Source organism: Castor canadensis, chromosome 10 (genome assembly GCF_047511655.1).
Source record: "Castor canadensis chromosome 10, mCasCan1.hap1v2, whole genome shotgun sequence".
NCBI classification, from domain to species: domain Eukaryota; kingdom Metazoa; phylum Chordata; class Mammalia; order Rodentia; family Castoridae; genus Castor; species Castor canadensis.
The window spans coordinates 70735373-70759079 of record NC_133395.1 but is presented as its reverse complement, the minus strand read 5'-3'; the positions used below and the strand labels follow the sequence as shown (position 1 = coordinate 70759079).

The 23707-nt window shown below is 31.1% G+C and overlaps 1 protein-coding gene across 5 annotated transcripts in view; it reads left to right on the top strand.

Annotated features, from left to right (window-relative positions):
• Positions 1 to 23707, top strand: part of Nbea (neurobeachin) — a 643202-nt gene that overhangs the window by 131436 nt on the left and 488059 nt on the right. For all 5 annotated transcript variants that reach the window (XM_074043550.1, XM_074043551.1, XM_074043549.1 and 2 more), the window contains 6 exons: positions 6915 to 7067; positions 8262 to 8430; positions 11805 to 11884; positions 13161 to 13223; positions 13316 to 13413; positions 17026 to 17118. In XM_074043550.1, coding sequence (XP_073899651.1) covers positions 6915 to 7067; positions 8262 to 8430; positions 11805 to 11884; positions 13161 to 13223; positions 13316 to 13413; positions 17026 to 17118 — 656 coding nt within the window. The remainder of the gene's footprint in view (positions 1 to 6914; positions 7068 to 8261; positions 8431 to 11804; positions 11885 to 13160; positions 13224 to 13315; positions 13414 to 17025; positions 17119 to 23707) is intronic.

Genomic DNA, 23707 nt, shown 5'->3' with positions numbered 1-23707 from the left:
ATGTTCATTATCCTGTAGATACTAATTACTCACAAATGTTTCTTCTGTTTTCTATTCCTCTAGAATGTAAGTTAGATCTTTGCAAATCTAATTTTTCCAAACTATTGCTTTTGATTTTCTTTTGAAATTCTTTCTCCCTCAGTCTTCTTTATCTTAGTCAGTGGCATTACTATTCAACAAGTAGTACAGATCAGAAATATTAATACTTTCTCTATGTAGATGTTTTTAGGGGAATACTGGGCTTTGAACTCATGCCCTTGGAAATACTGTACCAGTTGAGCCATGCCTTCAGCCCACATTCTTTTTGACTCTTCTTTTTCTCACACTTGATCCAAACTCTCAGGAATTATGTTGTCAAGCTATCAGAATATATCGATAATCAACTACTACTTCCTAATTCTTACCGTACTCCTTACATGTGTTGATATCTTCTTGGTCAAAACCATCACCTTCTTTCACCATTGTTCCACTTTTTTACTAGTACTCACACTAGTCCCCTTGAAAATGTACTAGCTTTTACTATTCCATCCTTCTCAGAATGAAAATCTTAAATCTTATACCTCTGACATCATATCTTACGCCCTCTTTTTTGCTTCCTTTATTTTAGCCACAGAAGGGCCTTTTTGCCTATCCCTTCAAAATGAAAATGTTAAGCATGTGCCCATCTCATAACTTTTATATTTAATTTTCTTCTTTGTTTCCATCATTTTTTTTTTGGTAAGTATCCAAGTAACTCGATTCTACATTTCATTCAGGATTTTGCTTGTATGACATTTCAGAGATGTTTTCCCTATCACTCTAAAATAGTACCCTGTCCATAACTATCAGTGTCTGCCTAACTAATTTTTATACTACCATTGTTATATGTTTTACATTTTTTTTTACTTTTTTGCTCCCATCGACTAGAATGTGGGTTTTATGAAAGAGGGGCATTTAAAAAATGTACCTTTATTGTTACATCTTCATCATTTAGAACAGTGCCTGTCTCAATAAACATTTGTTGAATTGATTGAATAAATGATTGCTTGTCCGGTTCCCTAAAAAGAATCTCAAATGAATGCTTCTCAGATCAATGCTTCACACTATTTTATTTTTTAATACATAATGACCAGGATTATTGTTTGGGTAATTCCATTTTAAATTTTATAACAACTAGTCACATCATGAAGTTTTTATTGCTATTTTTCCATGGCATGTTCCCCAGTGACCCACTTCTTCCAGCCATAGCTCCCACCTCCTAAAGTTTCTATCACCTCCCAAAATAGCACCACCAGCTGGGGGATAAACCTTTCAAAACATGAGCCTATGCGGGACCCATTACAACCAAACTTATCAGTTATATAGTCTGGGCAGCAAGCTGGTGACATACTCAACCTGGGTTATTGAGAAGAGTTTAATGCAAGGGTACTTTAAAAGTAAGTTGTGAGCAGTGTTAAGGGAACTAGCAAGGTCTGAAGAAGGGGCAATGAGTGTTTAGCATAAGTCAAAGAGAAAGATATTGTAGCTGTTGGAAAAGGGTATCTGACTGGAGTGTAGTCTTCGATAAAGGAATATCGTGTACTCACCTGTAGGATAATTGCCAGTCTTTTTTTTTTCTTTCTTTCTGCTCTTTAACTTCCTACTGATGTTGCCTACTTATCAAACTGTCAACTATAAGCTGAGTAATGGAGCTTCCAAGCATAGAAATAGGGTTAGGGAAAGTTGGAGAGTCAGCAAAACATATCTAGCAAGTTGGGCTTCCGATTTGGGTTAGCTGAGTCTTAAAAGAGTTATCAGAGACCCAGGCTTGATTAAGATATAGATAAATATCTCTGCTGTGCCACTTCTAGTGTTGATTATATGCTACAGCTGCTATCCTTTGTGGCTATAATGGGTCTTGGTGTTACAGATTCTCATACCCATGTGGAGAGAAAGAACTCTTTCCTCCAAAGTGAACAGGATTCTTCCCTCTAGTTTGATTGGCCATCTTAGGTATTTCCTACCTTTGGATCAACATTTGTTTTAATGAAAATGCTAAATTTCAATGGTGGGTCTTTGCACTAATTATTGACACTCTGCCAAAACAACTATAACAACAGTAACAACAATAGATGATTGACATGATTGAGTTAGACTACTGGAGTTCATCCTTGAAGTCCTGAGAGGATCAAAGTAGATATTGAGGATCAACTACTTCATAATTTATGTCTTCCAGTTAAAATAATGTTCCGTGATGTATTTAATATATATAATCATGAATGTTTTGCAATAAAAACAAACATTTCTGGCAAACCATTGCATTGTGTGCTATTCAAAATGTTTGGAAGATCTCCCTTTGTTGAACAGAAGTTGGTCTTAGAACATCCCTTGCTCTTACTTGGCTAAGTTACTTCTTGAGTAGATGTTATAGTATAATTGTTTTTCCTAACTTCTCACGTTCTATTTCCAAATATGTTGAGTTATGCCTCTATAATACTTCTTAATATGGCTCAAATTCCAGGACGTGCTTTTTCTATGAGGTTTATATTGTACTTCTGCCAAAGATTTAAAGATTTTTAATTATAAATTGTCTAAGTATAAATATCTTTTAAAATAGCTTTTCTTGACAAAATGAAAGCAAATAGCAAAATTGAGAACTATTTTAAAGCAGTCAAAGTAAATACTTTAAGAACAGTTGGAGATCTTATTTTATCCTTTCCTAATCTCTTCATGGTTTTTCATTTTTGAATTTGACATAAATTCAAGTAAACACTTATTGAGGAATTAAGAAAAGGACCTGGAAGAAAAAGATCAACAAGATTGTGTCCTCTGTTTTACCACTAAGGAAAGATATGTGAAATACTAATAGTAATACAGACACAAGAAATAAGTACTTCTTACAGGCAAAGGTGGAAACATGTTATTGAAGAGAACCTTCATTTTACACCTAGTAGAAGTTTGGGTAGGCCAATCAAAAGACACAATTTTAGAAAAATATTTCTTAAATATTAATTTTATAATTAAAAGCTAATATCCAGCAGCACTAACTGGTATATAAAAGCAGTAGACAAATTTTTCTCATAGTAAGGTGGAAGGCCCCATGTAATGCTTTTAGCATACTTTAATAGTATGCAACAAGTTCAAAACTTGTTTCTAAATTCTGAATTACTTCTTCAAATGAATATATTCATACCATCAGCTTGACTTTTGTATCATGGTTTAGTGTTCCTTACAAGCACATGACAGATAATTTTTGCAAGAGAAAGCCGGATTTCTGAGTATATTCCAATTGTATTCTGTTTCAGAGTTTCCATATAAAAGTAGAATTTAGCAGATCATATTCTTGAAATAATTGCCACTGAATAAAACTAGAATACATAAATTAAGCTATTTGAAATTATAACTAGTGAAGGAATTGGCTGAAGTTTTAAATAACCATCAACTGCTTATTTTTATTTTATTTCTCTATAAATAAACTGTTCTTGAATTCAGTGTTTTGTTTTCTTTTCATTAAAATTTCTTTAAATATGAGTACCTGATCTTTTTGTACTCAAGTATTTATTCTTGTCCCATCCCATTTAATAACTCAGCTATTTCTACATTTCTACTAAAAACTTCATATGATATTATGCCCTAAGGTTTAGTTCATATTTATGGACTATTGCTTATCTAAACACCATTGAAATTTTTTCTTGGTCTTACATTTTTATTTAAACATTTGGGTTTTTTGAGTTAATAAGATAATTTTTATTTAAAAAGTAAGTCCAACATGAAATTTGTAAAGCTATATTCATAATTTATTTCTTTTTATATTTTATTTTATTTTTGATTAACATGTACTATTTTTACATATTAAAAGGGCTCAGAGTGATATTTCAATATATGTATACAGTGTATACTAAATAAATCTAGCCTTCTTTATCCATCATCCCCTACCATCCTTTCCAATCTAGTAAAATTACTGTTCCCTATTTGGGTTAACTTTTATCACATGTTCTCTCTCATATGTGGAAACTCTTGGTGTTTTTGTCAAACATACAGTTGTATTGATACAAAATAATCATTAACCTGATCATTAATTTGAGCCAATTAAATACTGCCTTCTCGATGAACCTTAACCAAATTTCCACAAATTCCCTATCTACCCCTTGGGTATTTTATGCATATATTAACATCTAACATGTTACACAGTTTACCTTTCATTTAATTACTATATGTTCCCGCTTTCTTCTCCATTAGAATGTAAATTCTGTGAGGCCAAAGGGTTTCCCCCACCTTTGATTTTGTTAACTGCTATTTCCACAGTGCCAAATAGAGTGGCTAGCAAATAACAAATATTCATTATATCTGTTATCTAAATTACTAAATGAAAAGTCTTGAGCTCTATTGATTACACACTGAGGCAGCATCAAGAGACAGCAGGTGACTGGTGTCATGGGGGTGAAATTGTCTCAAATATTCTGACTCAAAAAGTCTTTTAGTTTTGAATTTTATTTTCTTTGGATACATAGAGCAGTCCTCCAGACTCTTCAGTGTTATAACACTAACTTATACTTTGTGATAACTACTTGGAGTATTTGAGTTTGTGACCTCTTATGTAGATGTGTGAAAATATATACTCAAGATTTATTGAGTTACTCTTGTTAGGAGCAAGAATGAAAACTCTGTGGGAGGTAGAACTGGCAAGATAATTTTAGTGTTTAATAGACCTTGATTATCCTATACTGAGATTTGGATTTCAGTCACTGCAAATAGGAAGAAAGGTGCAATGTAGCATCTACTTCAGGGTTCACTGGTAGGTGATTTATTACCCTATGATGGGGAGGATGGTGATACCCAAGGAAGGATCCCTAGATGAGGAAGAAAAGAGTTTAAATTATCAGCTTTTATGGAGAACATTATTTCTGTCTTACACCATTTCATCTGAAATTATATTCTAGGGTAACATTGTCAAAATGAAATATAATGTAAACCTCACATGCAACTAAGATGTTTTAGTAAAATAGTACAGGTGAAATGAGTTTTAATAATGTATTTTATTTTACCTAGTAATCTAAAATGTCATCACAACATACATTCAATTAAAAAAAATATAAAATTACAATTTTTTTTTAAATATTGGGATATCAAAATCTACTATATACATCCTTAGAACACATCTCACTTTGGACTAGCTACATTTTAAGTGCTCAGTAGTAGGTATTATGGTAGTAATAGGGCTAGTGGCTATTGTATTGGACACTGGAGCTTCCAGGTTTGCTTTGATCTTTGAAAGATCTGTTGTTTATCTAATCACCATTGGTGATAGATTAGTTATTAATGAAGGCAGTTGAAAATTTTTGAAAGGAATATTAAGCACAGAAGCCATGTTAAAAGAAGTGGTAAAAGCATAAGGCATCATCCATGTGGAGTTATACTTACAGATAAAAGACTGTTCAGAAACTAATATTTGAGCAAAGGGCACTAGGGAATAATCTGAGGATCTTGAAAGCCAAATGAGGACAGTATATCCCAGAGAGAAATGTTTTATTCAGAAACTGTGGGTAGTTAGAAAGGTTTTATGCTAAAGCAAAGTATATTGTATCTATCAACTTGGAACTCATGTATGAAGAATGGCAGGAATAATTTATTTTCACTTTGGTTTGGAACTACTTTGAGTTTAAGTACTTCTCTTTCCCAGTGTCTTTTTTTTCCTTGCATCCTCATTATTATTATTATTGTTATTGTTACTGTTACTATTTTGCAGTACTGAGGTTTAAATTCAGGGCCTTATACCTACTCTGCCACTTGAACCACGAACCCAGATCTTTTTGCTTTAGGATTTTTTTTTTTAATAGGGTCTCATGTTTTTTGCTGGGGAGAGGTGGAGGAATGCATCCTATACTCCAATCCTCCTTTTCCTGTGGTCTCTGGAGTAGCTGGGATGACAGTTGTGTGTCATGCCCAGTTTATTTGTTGAGATGGGGGTCTCACTAGCTTTTTGCCCAGGCTAATCCTGAACCTCTCCCTCCCAAATTTCCGGGATTATAGTGCTCGACTTTTTTGCATTGTAATGATAACTAGTTTAATTTCTGAGTATAAGATGGGTTGCTTGTCATTTTTACAATTCTTATTCAAAACTTTTCTTCTTCATTTGAGCTAAGTGTAGTTTTATTTAATCTGAGTTATGTGTCTGTAATTGTCCTGAAAAGTGCTTCAAATAATAAGCCCTTTATAAGTGGTAAAAAGTATCTATGTATCTATCATCTATTTTGAGCTGCTAGGGATTGAACCAGAGCTCACGAATGTTAATCAAGTGCTCTACAACTGGAGTTACACTCTCAGCCCCTTTTTGTTTGTTTTTTGTATTTTTTTTAAGTGTGCTGTGTAGGGATATATTGTGGCATTATAAAGTTCTTACAGTGTATCAAATATATCATACTTGAATTAACCCCCTCCGCCACTCTCCTTTATGCCCCTTTCCCCCATTCCTGGAATTCTTTCAATGGGTATCATTCTTGCATTCACATACATGTGTACACAGTATGTGCACCATATTTACCCTCCTACCCCCTTCTTCTGGTACCAGTCCCCCCCAGCAGGTAGGACCTGTTACTCCCTCCTGTTGTCCGATTTTGCAAAAGAAAAAGAAAAAAGAGACATTTTGTTTATATTTTACTTTTTTGAACTAGTGTCTTGATAATTTTGTGTGGGCTAGCCTTGAACTCTCAATCCTTTTGGCTCTACCTCCCAGAGAGCTAGGACATGCATTACCATGTCTCACTAAATAAATGTCATTAGATAATAAGTTTATTTATGTAACTAAATATTTAATAACAGGTGAAATATAAAATTTTGTGATTTGTGTTTAAACTATTAGGGATAGCATGTGAAAAATTCATAGTTAGGCTAACTTAGCAATTACGTAATATGATATTAGCTATGTTTTAGTTAGAATTTCTGTTCTCTTCCTTTAGTCATCAAGGGTTCATATAACTAGAGCTGTCTTGGAGCAATTTTTATCCTTTGCAAAATACCTTGATGGTTTATCTCATGGAGCACCTTTGCTGAAGCAGCTTTGTGATCACATTTTATTCAATCCGGCCATTTGGATACACACACCTGCAAAGGTCTGAATTTCATTTTCAGTCATTTTATTTTAGTGTAATGTTATAAATTATAGGTACTGGATCTAAAATATCCAGTAGCAACCATTTATATTTACTGGATTATTTTTTATAGTCATTGCAGCATAGTTGCATGAGTATCAAAGATCAAATTACTTAATATATGAATATAAAAATAAATGAAGCTATAGCTAAAAATTAAGCTTGATGTAACACTATGTTCTGATGTTATGAGGTATGATTCATACCTTTTCAATGAAGATACTTGGTACACTGATTGTTAAAAGGCTAGGAAAAGAGAACAGATAACTACTTGCATCATTGCCACTATGTTCATTTTGACTGGGAAATTGCTTTCACTTTGAACATAGAATTTATATCATGACATATAAATATTATTTGTGCTAAAATAAGAATATACACAAATTAGATATTTTTCTAAAAGTTAACATAAAAGTCTTACTATTTTGCGTATTCAAATTTAGTTCTATATGACAATGGAAATCAGTAATGAGTGATATGTTGATTTTGGACTGTCTTATAATTTTAAAATCTCCACAAACCTGCTTGAATAATGTTTGAGTTCTGATTTTTATTATGGTCCATTTTATTATTTATTGGACTAAACCCAAATCTGAAGTTTATTTCTCTTTTAAACAAGGTGTTTTGTTTTATTTTTTATCTTAATGGACATGGCCAAATTGCAAAACCCAAATATTATACTGTGTCAATAGGTGAAGACAACTTGAAATTACACAAACTTTTGGCATTTATGATAGCAATATATATTTTATTAGATATACTGTAGCTGACTGATGTTAATTGTGTTTCTGTGAAGAAATATATGCATGAAGAGCTACTGAAACATCACTTCTTTGAAGTGTTATTCTAGCTCTTTTTAACTTATTTCCATCAGATTAAATTATTTAATCATTTAAAATTATTTGTCAGTAGCTATCACCTTTATAGATAGGTTACTAAGTAATGTAGATTACTGTTATTAAAATAAGTTTTATTAGGATGTTGATTTTGATTATTTTCTTTTCAAAATAAGAATGATATTTAAGAAAATTTCTTTCTAAACTCACAATAAAGGTCATTTCTTGACCTTTCTTAATATACATTTGAATTAAATTTATACTTATAAGCACTTGAACCACTTTAAATTTTAATGATCTATTAATATTTCTGAATTAGGTTCAGCTTTCTCTTTATACTTACTTGTCTGCTGAATTTATTGGAACTGCTACCATCTACACCACCATACGCAGAGTAGGAACAGTATTACAGCTAATGCATACATTAAAATATTACTACTGGGTCATTAATCCTGCTGACAGTAGTGGCATTACACCTAAAGGATTAGGTAAGTACATCACTATCACTATGTTTCAACTTTCCTGTGGTTGTTGTATATCCTGAGCACTATCATAGTGAATACATGTGCATAACTATGAAAATATGACTGAACTATTTTCTTTCTTATCAAGTAGACTGCTATATTGAAAATTGCTTATGTTAAAATACAAGTTTATACTTTTTCAGAATTAATTATTTTGGAATATAAGCAAGTTTTTAAATAGCTAATAGTCTTCATTTAACCTTGATGCTGTATTTTGGGGGGAGGTTAGGGAGATATATTCATAATATTAAAAACTAATGAACTAATAATTAAAAACTGCAAATACTCCAAATTTACCTTTGTTTGATAGTAGTAGAAACTAATTTAACTCTTTACAATTTCTCCTTCTCTTCCTGACTCCCTTCCTTCCTGACTCCCTCTCTCCTTCCCTACTTCCTTACCTCCCTCTCTGCTTCTCTCTCCCTCCTTAACTTTCGTTTTTCTCCCCATGCCCCTCAGTTTGTTTTCCATGTTTTTCAGATAGGGTCTCCCAGTTTTGCCCAGGCCAGCCTTGGTCTCTGGTCCAACTATCACCACGTAGTTGAGATTACAGGCATTTTCCACCACACCCAGCTTATTTTTGCAACAGGGTCTTGCTGACTTTTGCCCACAAAAATAATGTAGTTGTTATTACAGGCATATACCACCATGCCTGGTTCACAATGTTTTCTTTTATGTTTTAAAATTATAGCCAGTTTTTCCAACTATAGAAAGAATATACTTATAAAAAATCAAAGAAAAGTATTATTCATGACCCAAACTATAGGAATAACTACTATTAGAAGTTTGGCATGCTTTTCCCCACTATTTCTCATTATTTAAATGTGAAATATTTAGATTTTTTTTTTACAAAATTGATATTTTTCTCCATTTTTTGGTCATTTCTTCAGCTCTTTGTAGTACTCTGTAAGAATACAGCATTTATAGTTTTTAAGGTTTATTCTAGAAATAATATGGTGATCCACTTCTTTATATGTATTTGCTTATTTCTGTCTGTGTTTAGAATTGATGAGAAGGACTAATAATGCATTTATTAAACTTTTTTCAGAAATGCCCTTTCAGTTTATAGTTTCAGCCATTGTGTACTAGAGATCTTTTCTTAGCATATTCACAGTTTCATTGAACATTATATTCTTATGAGTCTTAGGGAAATACCATTCCACTATTTGGATATTTATGTAAGGATACAAAAATAAGTTTTGGGGCATAGGACTGTAAATTTGCTATTCATACTCAGATCTAGTTTGGGCATTTAGGGTTTCTTTAATTGATTTCAAGGTGGTGGTTTCTAAAATTAATTGAATGCATTCCATGAGTTGCATTCTGTGTTGGGCATTCTATGTATTAATAGACTTAATAACATAATATGATTATAGGTATATAAATATATTCAGACACATTCGTAAGACTATATCCGTATATACCTGTGTTGTTAATACTGTTCCCATTTTATAGATTATAAACCTGAAAGTTGGCACAGTGACAGCACTGAAATTTGGCTTATATGTGACTCAGAGCCTTTGAAGGGCTCAGAGTCCTTGCTCTGAAATACCACATCATAATATTCTCTACCCTAAACAAATCATAATTCTGCTTTTAAAACTTTAATTTCTGTTTTAAAAATATTTTCAAGAATTATATAAATAATTTTCATATGCCCCTCATCAATTTTCCAACATCTTACATTTGACCTCACAGATTTGTTCCCTAAAAGGTAAATGTAGTCTGTTAAGTAATGATAGGATTGAAATAGGAAATTGGCATTAATACAATACTATCATATAAATCAAAGCCCCAACTCAGTTTTAACCAATTATCCCAATAATGTACTTTCTAGAAAAAATATTTCCCTTTCCCTAAATACCAGTTGCAGGTCTATGCTACATTGACTTTCCTTTTTACTTTAATTCAATGTAGAATAGTTCTTTTAGTATTTCCTTGTCTTTTATGACCTTGACATTTTTTAAAGAAATAGGCAATTTTTTAAATTTAGAATTCCCCTCAACTTGGAATTCTTGAGTATTTGCTCATGGTGATACAGATTTTTTATTTTTATCAGGAATAACCCATAAGTCATCCCATGTTAGTGTATCACGTCAAGGTGGTACATGAGGTTCAGTTGTCCTGTTGCAAGTGATGTGAACTTTGAACATTTGATGAAGGTGTTATCTTCCTTGCATTTTGTACTTTCTTTTTTATAACCAATAAATATTTGGTGAACAATTACATAATATATAAATAACATGGTTTTTCAACATAGCTTTGCCTACTTGATTAGTTCATTGATAAATCATGGTAGAATTGACTTACTGTGACTGCTGCCAGTGGTTTCTATGATACTAGTTTGTATACTGCTGTTAGGAAGAAGTTGTTTTTCTACTCCACTGATTTATTTTTCAGTCTTTTATATAGCATGATATCATGAACAACTATTTTATTCAACGTGTTATATCAGCAGTTGGCATTCTTTCCTTGCAAAGGGCCATTTAGTAAGCCTTTTAGGATTATGTTGCATGAAATCAGCTCTTTCATTTTATTTCAGAAATAACTGTGGGCAGTATGCAAATTAATGGGTTTAGTCTGTTTCAATGAAACCTTTAAGAACAGGTGTTAAGGATTTGGCCCAAAGGCTATAGTTCATCAGTACCCTGGACTATATTATTATTTATCTTAATGTTTATATAATGTCCCAGTTTTGGCCTTCACATGGAGTTTTGTATCTTTATGATACAGTTTAAAAACACATTTGTCAACCTAGCCTTAAATGTTTTAGGTTACAACTTTCCTCTTCAGTAGTGAGAAGTCTGGCTCCAATTATCTTTAATATATCAGCATATTTTGTTATTCTGCTTTTTGAAACCAATGTTTTAATAAAAATACCATCACTTTCTCAGTTTTATAAATTAACTCAATGTCCTGGTTGCTTCCTCAGTGCCTGTTTCTTTGGTGCTAACCACCCTTCTGGCTCTTTAGTCCTTAGCACTGCTTACCCTGAAGGTCTTGCCAAGACTTATTTGCCTTTTTGACTCTGTCAGCCTCTTTAGTCTTCTTGGCCCCTGCTGCCTTCTCAGGACCCTGGACCTTAAAGCCCCATTGGCTTCAGCTCTCTCAAGGATAGGGAAGGGAGAAAACCAATAATGCATTTTAAAGAGAAGTGGCAGGAAAGTGAAAGGGAATTTCTTTGTTTTTGTGATACAAAATTATTCTTTTACTTTGATATTTTAGTTGTTGTGAGATTAACTTTTTATTTTGTATAATGTGAAGTTCTGACTTGAAATAGATAATTTTCATTACTTAACATTGTGGATTTCTTCTCATTTTTTTCTGTTTTATTCTAGATGGTCCCCGGCCATCACAAAAAGAAATTATATCACTTCGGGCATTTATGCTTCTTTTTCTGAAACAGCTCATACTAAAGGTAAATAATTTTATATAATCCATAATTACAAAATATTTGGGTGAAAAGTAAGTTTTTGGCCTAGTGAAAAATCATTATCATTAAATTAGCAAGGAATACCTTTCATGAATTGCTTGCAAAACTCTGTAAGATTTAGCAGTACCTTATTTGAACTTAACTTTTGGTTAAATGCTCCATATTAAGAGAGATGTTGGAAAGAGAGAAGGTTCATATGAATAAGAATTGAGCATAAATATTTTATTGTAGAAAAATTTCTATATTCCAGTTTAAGAAAGCTACCATAGTGTATTTATCACAGTAGAATTTTTCTAAGGTTAAGATGAAGGCAAAGGGGTCATAAAAATAAAATTGTTAGTTAACACACTGAAATTGATAGTGTAACCACTTGGTTTTGTATTGGTTTAAGAAAACAGTAAATAATTAGAAAGAGTGACATGTATACAGTTGATAGTCATACTATCTTAATATTAACAATGTCAAATATTGATAACATAAAAACAGTTGTATTTTTTCTAAATATTACCTATTTCACTTAAAATAATATTGTCCATGAACTGTGAAGTATTTGGGAATTTTAATTTTAAAACATTTTAAAAGTTCTTCCTATTATCTTTTAAAACCATCATTTTCATGACCTATTAGGAAAATAGGTCATGCTAAGGGAAAATCACCAACAGGAGAGAGAGGGTAAAAGAAGGATTTTTAAGAAGGTGAATATGGTTGATGTACTTTCTATAAAGAATGAATATAGAATTTTTAACTTGTTGAAATCACCATAAGAAGGTGACTAAGGTAGAAAGGAGAAAAATAGAGGGGATAAACCAATTTGGGTTATAATACATGTATACATGGAAATGTGACAGTGAAACTCTCAGTATAGCTATCTTATACAAACAAAATTTTCTTTTTTCAAAAACAGAGAATAGAAAGGTAAAACAGGTCCTGTCTGGCAGTTAGCACCAGTGTAGGGAAAGGGTGTAGGATGGTGAATATGGTAGAAATAGTTTGTACTCATGTATGAAAATGGAAAAATAAGACCTGCTGAAACTGTTTCAGGAATCAGAGTGGGGAGGATAAAGGAGAATGATGGAGGGTGTGAATTCAACGATGATACATTATAAGAACTTTGGTAAATGTCACAATGTACTCCCAGTGTAACAATAATTACAAAAAATAAACTCATATAAAGAAAAAAATACAACCATCATTTTGACTCCATTTTTAAAGTTTTAGTTTTAGATTTAAATTAAATAATAAAATATTTTTAAAAAAATAGGATCGAGGAGTCAAAGAAGATGAACTTCAGAGCATATTAAATTATCTACTTACAATGCATGAGGTAAGACATACATTGGATCTTTTATTTTAATCATTTTATTGGAAGCTTTACAGATTTTAACTAAATAAATATTGGTGATTCTTATTATGCAGGATGAAAATATTCATGATGTGTTACAGTTACTAGTTGCTTTAATGTCAGAACATCCAGCTTCGATGATACCAGCATTTGACCAAAGAAATGGAATAAGGTATGATTATGATAATAGTATTATTAGAATTAAATGGAACACAGTGGTGCCTTCTATTGACTTGTGAATAAATATAACAAAATCTTACATATAAAAAAGAAATAAATGGAAAATTTTTAATTCTTTGAAACTCGAGGAAACTGGTCAAATGTGTAGAAAATGTTCTCAGGAATCATGCTGAATGCTTAAATAATTAAATTGTTATTGGTATAGTAAAAACATTTCAAATAATGGGAAGAGCAAAAATTACTATTGGCAAGAAGACAATAAAGAACATAATATATCAACAAAAGAGAATAAAAGAGAAATATTGTGAGATCTAAGAGAAAGATAGAAGCTGGAGGTGTATGGCCTACATCATGGCAATAAATTTAATTTTTTCCTGTTGACTGATTCTAAAAATTGAAGAATTGTGGATAATTGATGTGCTCAGATGCCATGTTATATTTATAATTAGCACTGTGAACACATATGTTGAAAAAGGGCAAAATTTGTGTGGTGAGATCAGCAGACAGATTATTTTACTTGTAAGTATAGAAATGATGACCTGAGGCAGTGGCAGTGCAATGGGAATAATAGATTTGAAAAGGCCTAAGCCAAAATAATTTGAGGACTAATTTTAGTTTTGGTCATTATAAAGTAACTGTGTAGGTAAGTGAAACATAGTTTCTTGGTTAATATTCTCATGAATTTAAGCCTATAATTTAACCTCTTAGGGATTTTCTCTTTTTCTGTAATCTGAGTTACTAGAATAATCAGGAAATCTAAATTATGCATGTATAATTCAATAAATTTTCACAGGTTGTTCTGAAAAAGACCTTACAAAAAGAGTTTAGAGGTGACAGATCAGTAACGCAAAGGGATGTTTTGTGTTTATTTTACTTTTCTAGACTTGAAAAACTTTCAAATTAAAGAATCACTTGATTGAGCTATATGGATATCTAATTTGAGTTTACCATTAACTGGGTTGCTAATTTATTTGCTTGTGGTTACACATTTATTGATTAATACCTATAATTATTTTTCTGCTATGAGATTGAACTATTTAACACTGGTTATACTTAACTGATCTTATTGCATAATTATAATTTCATATAGGTCAATTTAATAAAATAATGTGATTATGTTCATACTTTTGAGATTATTTTGAGACTGAATACTTAGTATCCTTGATCTCAGATCCTGTTTTACTTATATTACTTGATCAATTACATCTATCAATTGAAAATATTCTCATTATTCCTTATAGAAGTTACCAAACATAGATTATATAATATGGTAAAATACAGATTATAAAATACAGAAATAGAATTTGGAATTATTTTAATACACTGGAAATAAGAGATAGTGCTATTTTATTAGATCTTTAACATCCATGTAGTATTTTAAATGTATGGTATAAAAGGTTGAGGAAGCCCAACAAATACAAAGGCCTTGTGGGTCATGGTTAATTACCAGTTGAATATGTCAGTTTGTTACTAGTATGTTAAAATAATCACAAATGTGGAAAGTGCCCTTTCTTTGAAGAAGTTTGACTCAGAATAATACAGAACAAAGAAATTTAGACTTATTTGATAAAAATAATAAAAAGTGGTTAAAGCCTTTAAAAGTTTATATTCTAGAAACAAGCACTAATGGGTAACAACTGTATATGAATTTGGACAAAAAGATAATTCTAGTTATTTGTTTTATTTGTAGTGTTTAGGGATCAAACCCAGAGCCTGGCATATGTTGGCATATGTTTTACCACTGAGCTACATCCCTGCCCCCAATTCTGCTATTTTAACTGGACTTAAGGAAGCCCTTGTGATAATGCAGCACTGAGATGATCTAATAAAATTTGTATTATTATATCTGGAAATATTCAAAGAAAAGAATAGATAAGTACCTGTCTTACAGAGCTTAGACCCTTTCTAAATGAATATAGTAAGGTTGAACATATGAATTAGGATTACTGTTATCTTTATGAGTAAACATCAACTGAGTTGTTAGTATTCCTATTCATAGTATATCATGTGCGTGCAGATATGTTATAGCCCTAAATATTTTCATGGTTCAATGTTAATGATAATTGCTGTTGACCCATAATATGATCTTATACCTATTTTCCTCCTATTCAGAGTTATTCCTAGAGAATGTTGGTTCTGTGGGAACTTCCCATTCTGTATCTAGTATAAGCCTTGTTTTCAGACTGTCAGCTTTTCTTTGGTTTTCAAAATAATTTTTGTTTTTTAGTTTCTTTTTAATGATTTCCTGAATATTTCCTCTTGACAAGTATGATTTTCCTGTTTTCAAAATTTTTTTTGCTCCCTCATTACTGATCTTGATCCCTTAACATTCTGAAAAAAGATTTGAATGCAAATGCATCTACATTTAGGAAAATGGGATTTTAAAAAAATCATCTTCCAAAAGATATAATTACTCTAGAGTTTAGGTCTTCTCATAATTTATTCTCCAGCAGATGAAATATTAAAAAAAAACTGACTTCTAATTTTTTCGTTAGTATAAACTATAGGTAAAAGTAAAAATAAATGCACATTAACTTCAAACTATTTGTTTCCTTTTATAAATGCTATTGAATTGATATGAAAATTGTATTGCATCTTCCATTATCAGCTTTTTTTGTTCATTCTAGACTAGTTCACCTACAGAATGTACTGTGACATTTAATTTAAAAAAATACATAATGAATTTAAAGCACACCCGAATTTTATACTTGCCACTGCTTCCTCCCAAAGAACATTCTTAAATTCTAGAATTAGTTGCAAGGGTATATAGTCACCATCGTCCTCTTCTGCCTTATGTGAAAAATAAGTTTTTTTAAACAAAGTAAGTGGAGTAAAATTTCTAGAACACATATAAATGTTGTAGTGAATATGGTCCTGCTTTTATATTGTATCTGAAGTGGCTGTAATATGTTAGATCATATGTTAGTAACAGAAATAACAGTTAATCTAAGGAACAGAAAATCTCTCAAATTATTTTGAGTTAAACTGAATAATGTATGTGTTATAAAAATCTCAGTAATATGTGAACCAGGAATTGTATAGCCATCAGAGAACAAGTTTTCTTTGTCTGTTGTGGTCTGCATGGCTGCTTCATTCTTTCCTCTGCATGTTACATCTTTGAACATAAACAAACCTTTGGTGTCCTAGTTTATTTCCTAAATCAGTTCCTAGTTCAAGAGCTGAGCAAAGATTACATATTGTTTCTTACTCCTCTTGTAAATTTTTAGAGGGGAGAAATAAGTAGGCAGGTATCTATCTACTCATGGTCCAATTAGCAATGACAAATGAAATAGGTCATTAAGTTGAAATGTGGGCAATTCTAAGAGAAGAGGAGATGTGGCTTAATGAGTATATTAAAATTGAATATTTTGTTATTGTGCATGGAGGCAATGCTTATGAATAACCAATTGCATTACTCTTTTAAGTGTACATTTGGAAGCCAAGTTTAAGTAAAAAATTAACAAAATGTACTAATCCTTAATTGTTCCAAAGAATTACAGAAATCCTAGAAATATTTTATATTCTATTTGTAATTTATTTGTTAAGTAGTCAGTGTTTTTAAAATGTTAGTAAATGTTTAAAAGATAATTTATATATTTTTTAGAGTGATCTACAAATTATTGGCTTCTAAAAGTGAAAGTATCTGGGTTCAAGCTCTGAAGGTACTGGGATACTTTCTGAAGCATTTAGGTCACAAGTAAGTTGATGTTTTTCATAATGAATTATAGAAATACTTGCTGAAATTTGTTTTTATGTTTTGTAACTACTGTGTAACTTAAAATTTGACTGGAGTGGTTTAAGTGGAAAATTTGAGAAAAGTTATAAAAATGTTTTATTGATAGTAGCTTATGGAACAAGATCACAACTTAAGTAACATAGTTTATTTCTGCTTTTTTTCCTGAAAAGAAAATATTATTTAAGACTATAAAATATTACTTGTTTTAAGAATATAATAAAACATTTTGTCAAAATCAAGTATATATGGGTATGATTTTAATAAAAGCTTTCTTGATACAGGGAATGTCATGATTGAGTTCACTCTGAGAGGGGATGTTAGGCCTATATATTGAGGATTTTATTATTTGCTTGTGTTCTTTTGTAATAATGAGGGCTATTATATTTGTAACTTGTACTTTGTAGAACAACTCATTCTTTTCCCTAAATACAGAATTTAGATACTGTTAAAATGCATTTTTTCTGTGGCATTAACTGCTTATTTAATGTTTTTTAGTTCATACTATGTCCTTTGGTACATGGATATTTCAATAAATTCATTTTCTGTACAAATGAAATATGGAAGCAGTACTGTTATTTAAATGTTCCTAAATGGGGGTATCTCTAGAACTTCAGTGTTACCAACTTTTCTGGTGCTTTAATTTTTGAAGAGCTTATTGGGAACACTGATGAAAACTGTAGAAAATGGAGATGAAGCGTCAAGTATGATTGTTTGTCTAGAAGTTTGATGCATTTTTTGTTTGTTCTGGTTCCAAATTAGTAGTTAATTAGAGGACAATGGAGACATTATAGATATAGGAATACTTCAGACAAAGCCAGGATTGCAGAAAAAGTTTCCATGTATGTGAGGACTTTTAGATACATGAATATGGGGAGTGAGAAGAATGTTCACACTTAATATTATGAGGTAAGGATTGTTCTTTTAGCTTTGCTTTAGTAAAAGAAATTGACTTGGAGGAAATTAAAGAACTTAAGCCCTAGATGCACCCCCTTAAAATATGAAGAAATCACATTTAAAAATATAGAAAAAGATGTAAACTAACAGATAATGCCAAATTGAAAATGATGATTAGCTAATATTCTGTGTAAACATGGGTGATTAAGATATTCTCTCTCACCTTTTCCTGTAAACTTCATAAATAATGCAAGGAATATAAAGTAAAATATTTCACTATTTTGTTATTATCAAGTTGTTATCAAGACTGAAGATTTAATCCATGAGCTCCAAGGCATGAATATCAACTGCTTTAAGCTGATTGCTCAAAAGCTGTGAAGAGTAACAAAAAGAGAATATACAAGAAGAACGATGAGAGGGCTGAATGATAGCAGATCTCACAAAGTGTCCATGAAGTACATTTTCTGAAGATGAAAGACTCACTTTAAATGCAGAAATGGATCCTTTCTTTGTAATGATAGATACGTAATGACTGATAGCATAATCCTTCTGAAAATCAAATTGTTTTCAGAAAAGCCAAAGGGGTGTAGCAAAGAATTATTCAGATGAACAATATTTATAAGAAGCAGTATGTTTGGCTATCAAGAGACAGTTTGTAGATTATGAAAGCAAAAAGGTTCCTCTTATTCCTTTTATTACACACACATGCAAATCTTTTGCAAATGTCTGGTTCAAGAAAATTCGACTATATGAAGTAGTTGGCACAGCATCAGTCATATGTATCAGATAAAAAAAATCTTGAGAACTTTAAAAATAATTGTTATTTAAGGCCTGAGGATGTGGCTCAAGTGGTAGAGCATCTGCCTAGTAAGTGCAAGGCCCTGAGTTCAAACCCTAGTACTGCCCAAAAAAAAAAAAAAAATTATCCACATGGTGGTAAAATTTTGCCATAAGTTAAAAAAAGTAGGAAATAAATGAATTGTATTTTATAAAGAAGAAGAGCTAATAAACAGAGTTTTAAGAAGTTGGAAGAAATGGTAGGATAACATGGAAGTATTGAATTATGAACTAACAAAACTTTGGTAAGTATTGGAGGAAATAAACTATTCCATAAATAAATATGAAATTGGAAGATACACTCTGTGGTTGGCATAGAAAAATACACAACAGATAAATATAAAAATGAGGCAAATAACATGTAGAGATGAAAAGAGTTTAGAAGGATTAGAAAGAAAATGATTGATATAGAAGGAAAAGAAGTTCCAAATTGGCATAAATAGAGTTTCCAAGTAAACAAAACAATGGAAGTAAACAAATAATTAAAGTTAAATTCAGTGAAGTTCTAATACAAAGTTTTGACATCCTTATTTAAAGGCCTACAGTATAGCAGGGATAATTGACCTGAAATGATCAGCATGAAGGTTCACTATTGGTCTTAACTGTAAGAATTCTTGGGACAGCTGTATTCAAGTAAAGAAAAACAACTGCGTCTGACCTTAGACTTCACTAAAACAATTGGCAATATAGAAAAATACAGACCAATAACCATAGGACAGAAAGTAGGAGTCAAACTATTCTTTAAGTAAAATGATTTTTTTCTTTATTGTTGTTCTGTGTGTGGATACACTGTGGCATTTATAAAGATTCTTATAGTGTATCAACTATATCATACTTGAATTCACCCCCTCCACCACTCCCCTATATCTCCCCTCCCCTGATTTATGGAATAGTTTTAACAGGTATCATTATTGCATTTACATGCATATGTACACAGTTTTTGCACTGTATTCACCCTCCTATCCCCTTTCTCTGCCACCTCCCTCCTCCCACTGGTGCCAAACCTCCCCACTGGGCAGTGCCTAATTTTTAACCATATACAGAATTGTTTCTGTGAATAATTCTTGAGAAAATTCTCCAGGACAATGTTTAGCCAATTAAGAATTAGTGGAGAATGTTGAATAAATTTAACAGAAAAACTGAAATGAAACCAAATATTTGAATTAGTGTAACAAACCACAATTTCCATTTTATGTGTTCTAACAATGTAGAAATGACACAACTGTAATGAATTGGTAGAGGACTGAAGAAAGAAAAAAAGCATAAGTCCACAAAGTCAAAAGGATTTCTATGTAAGCCGACAAATGAAATGTTAGAAATTTTACCTAAAATATGACCTAAAACTTGATGCTGAAAGAGGAAAAATTAAGAGTACATATTCTGACTTTATTATTGTTTAGTAGTGAAATACTAAACAATGGAGGATTACCTGTTATTTTACAGTTACAAAGACAAGTATTTTAAAAAATTATAGAGCTTTCAGAATATTAAATATCTGTGTGGATAAAACTAAGAAAAATACATATAATGGGAGTCTTTAAATATCTATGAAAGTCAGGTGTAACAAAATATGACATGTCTGAAAAACCAGACATATCTATTTGACCAAATAATATGCAAGCCAAAAAGCAATAAATATTAGATAAAGAATGTTATAATATTGAAGGTTGAAACATTCATAAAACAGAAATTATAGGATAAATAGACAACCATTTACTATTTTAAAACTTTATATAAAATAGACTTTAATAGTACATTATATGCATGTATGGAAATGTCATAATGAAACCCCTTTGTACAATTTAATATACACCAATGAAATAAATTTCAAAGTTGACTTTAATTCACTTATCATAATCTAGAAAACATGACATGGCAAAGTAATCTAAGTAATAAGATAAATCTGATTGATAAAGATTGAACTCTGTACCATGTAAATATAGATTAAAACTTCAAGTGCTCAGGGAAAATTTGTGAATTTTTCAAATGGTATAGTAGATATAAAATAACAATTCTAAAGACAAAATTTTCTTATTAGCATGCAGTACAGTTAAAACTTAGAACATACTCAGAAATACAAAAGTTCTACTTAAGCATTGAAAATTCATTAATTTTTCCATCAAAGAAGGAATACACACTGTAGATGACAGCTTCCAAAGAACTATAGAATACAATTAAAGAAATGCTTAGAGGAATAGCCATAGCTGTCAACATGTAAAAAGGAAAGACAAAGAAAAAGAATTATGAATAGAAGTTAGAAAAAGAACCAGATAAATTGAAGGGATATAGAAGGAAGTAACAAATAGAAAAGCATTTAAAAGAAAGGCATTTAAAAGGCTGATGTTTAAATGTCATGATAAAAATGGATAAATTAAAGTTCTTAGTCTCAAGAAAAGACAAAACTGTGAATATGTAAAATTAATGCTAGTTTTATAATATAAATCTGAGGAAATTTTAAAAAGTCTTAGGAGGTACCTTTGCAACATCAACTTAAATATTAATAACAAATACCAGGATTGTAAAATATTGTGCACTATGTGTGTGGGGGTATTCTAATGGGGGTTGGGTGAAGAAAGATTAGGTGATGGTATAGGTAGATGAACTTCATATAACTATATGAAATAGAACTAAGAAACCTCTTGCAATTGCTTTAAGTGGGGTGGTGAGGGGACTAAAGGGGAGAGATGATTGGGGCAATGTAACTAATGCACAACATAAGAATTGTCACTGATTACAATTATCACTATGAATCCACGCCCATATAATGAATATATCCTAATAAAAATTTATTAAAAGAAGAGTTACCTTTGCATAGCATTCCCTAGAAATTGATGAGAAAAATTAAGAAAGGAAGCAAAATAGGACATACGTATATACATGGAAATATCACAAAGAAATTACCTGTGTAGCTACCTTTATCTCAAATAAGCTAAGATGTCATGTTTTTTGTTTTATCTTTTCTCTTTTTTAAAATCAGAAAACAGGAGGGCGGAACAAGTCCTGCCCAGGGGGAAGGGCTGGCAGCACGTGTTGGGTTAAAAGGAGCAGGAGGGTGAATATAGAGCAAAAAATGTATACACATATAAAATGTATACAAATGCAAAAATGATACCTGTTAAAACTACTCTAGGAATTGGGAGAGGGGGAGTTGAAGGAGGATGGTTGAGGAGGTAATTCATGTATGATATATTTGATTCATTTTAAGAACTTGTGTAAATGACACAATGTACCCACCCATCACAACAATAAAGGAAAAAAAAGAAAGGAAGCAAAGGACACGAATTGTCAGCTTATGAAAGAAAATACACATAGCACCTAAACATTTTTAAAGTACTGAATCCTAATTTTGAAGTAAGGGAAATACAAGCTATACTAAGGTGAGAAACTGTTCTGGATTGAGACACTAATACATTAGGTTGAATGAACACCAAAAATTTAGCAACCTTACCTGATAGCAAGAATAGTCATTGTTGTTTTATGATGATAAAAGTTAGGAGAAGTCTTAAGATTTTGTAAATAGGCAGCTTATTAAACAAATTATGATTCATCTATAAAAATAAATTATGGAATCCCATGCAGTTATAAAATGAAAACCAATGAAATAACTCTATTACTTGATTACCACAACTATTTTGTTAAATTGTTAAAATACTAAAGATAGGTTTGATTGAATGCTATTTTTTGTGCAAGAAGTTGAATATGGGAATATAATAATTCATATCCAAAGTGAAGTCTAGCTGAAAATCTCATTGAATAAATGAAAACCAATCAGTAACTAGGTTGCCAGTGTGAAATATAAATTTTTAACAATATGTACATTACCTATTAAGATATTTCCTCAATAATAACATGATTAAAATATAAATATTAAAAATAACAAGCAACTAAAAAATCTTGGAAGAGTTTCTATTAATTATGCTGTTAATGGGATTGGATTAAATAAAATTAGTACCTAGCTAGTTAAAACAGTTCTCCAAAAGAACAAAACAGAATAAAAAGTTCTCCATTGGAGCAGTCATGGAAGAAAAGGACTGAGGCTAACACTGAAATTGTTTACTTAACTACTTAGCTATGTGAAGAGTTAAATCCAGATGATTCTTATCAATATGATTATAAAAATCAAATCTAACAGTCAAAAATAATGTGAAAGAAAGCATGGATAAGTTGATGATTAATAGATAAGCATATATAATTGGTTGATAAATGTAGAATATTGGCTTATCCACACATTTTCTGGGTGGTCTGGGAATATCCTAAAATCTCAGATTTAACTTTTATAAAAAAAGTAAAACTGAAGTGCTTCCTTTATAGAATTTTAAGTATAAATGAGATATTCACCTAAGATAGTTAAATACAGTGCACAACCATGTCATAATTTGAGTAGTTAGCAGGTACTAGGTATAATTTATTTTTTCAGCATGATTAGATATTATCTGAAATAGCTGCCATCAAATATAAATATGAAGCACTAGCAGCATTCCTATCAATGAGAAGTGATTCCACTATAATCATTAATATTAATTATTATTGAAGATTTGAAAGAGAAATAAAACACAATTAATGATTAATAGAGAAATATGTATCATTTTTAGGTGATTTGATTATATATCTAAAAACCTGAGGGAATCATCTTTATAACTATTGAAAAATGAGATCTCATCAAACTAGTATTTCATTTGTGTAGAGAGTAATTGTTTGGCTCTGAATTTGATTTGGTCTATGGATAGCATTAAGTTGAGGTCTGGGTGAGTGGCAGTATATAGCACCTAATTTATAATGCGAGATAATCCAAAAATTTTCACCTGAACTAGAGATATGT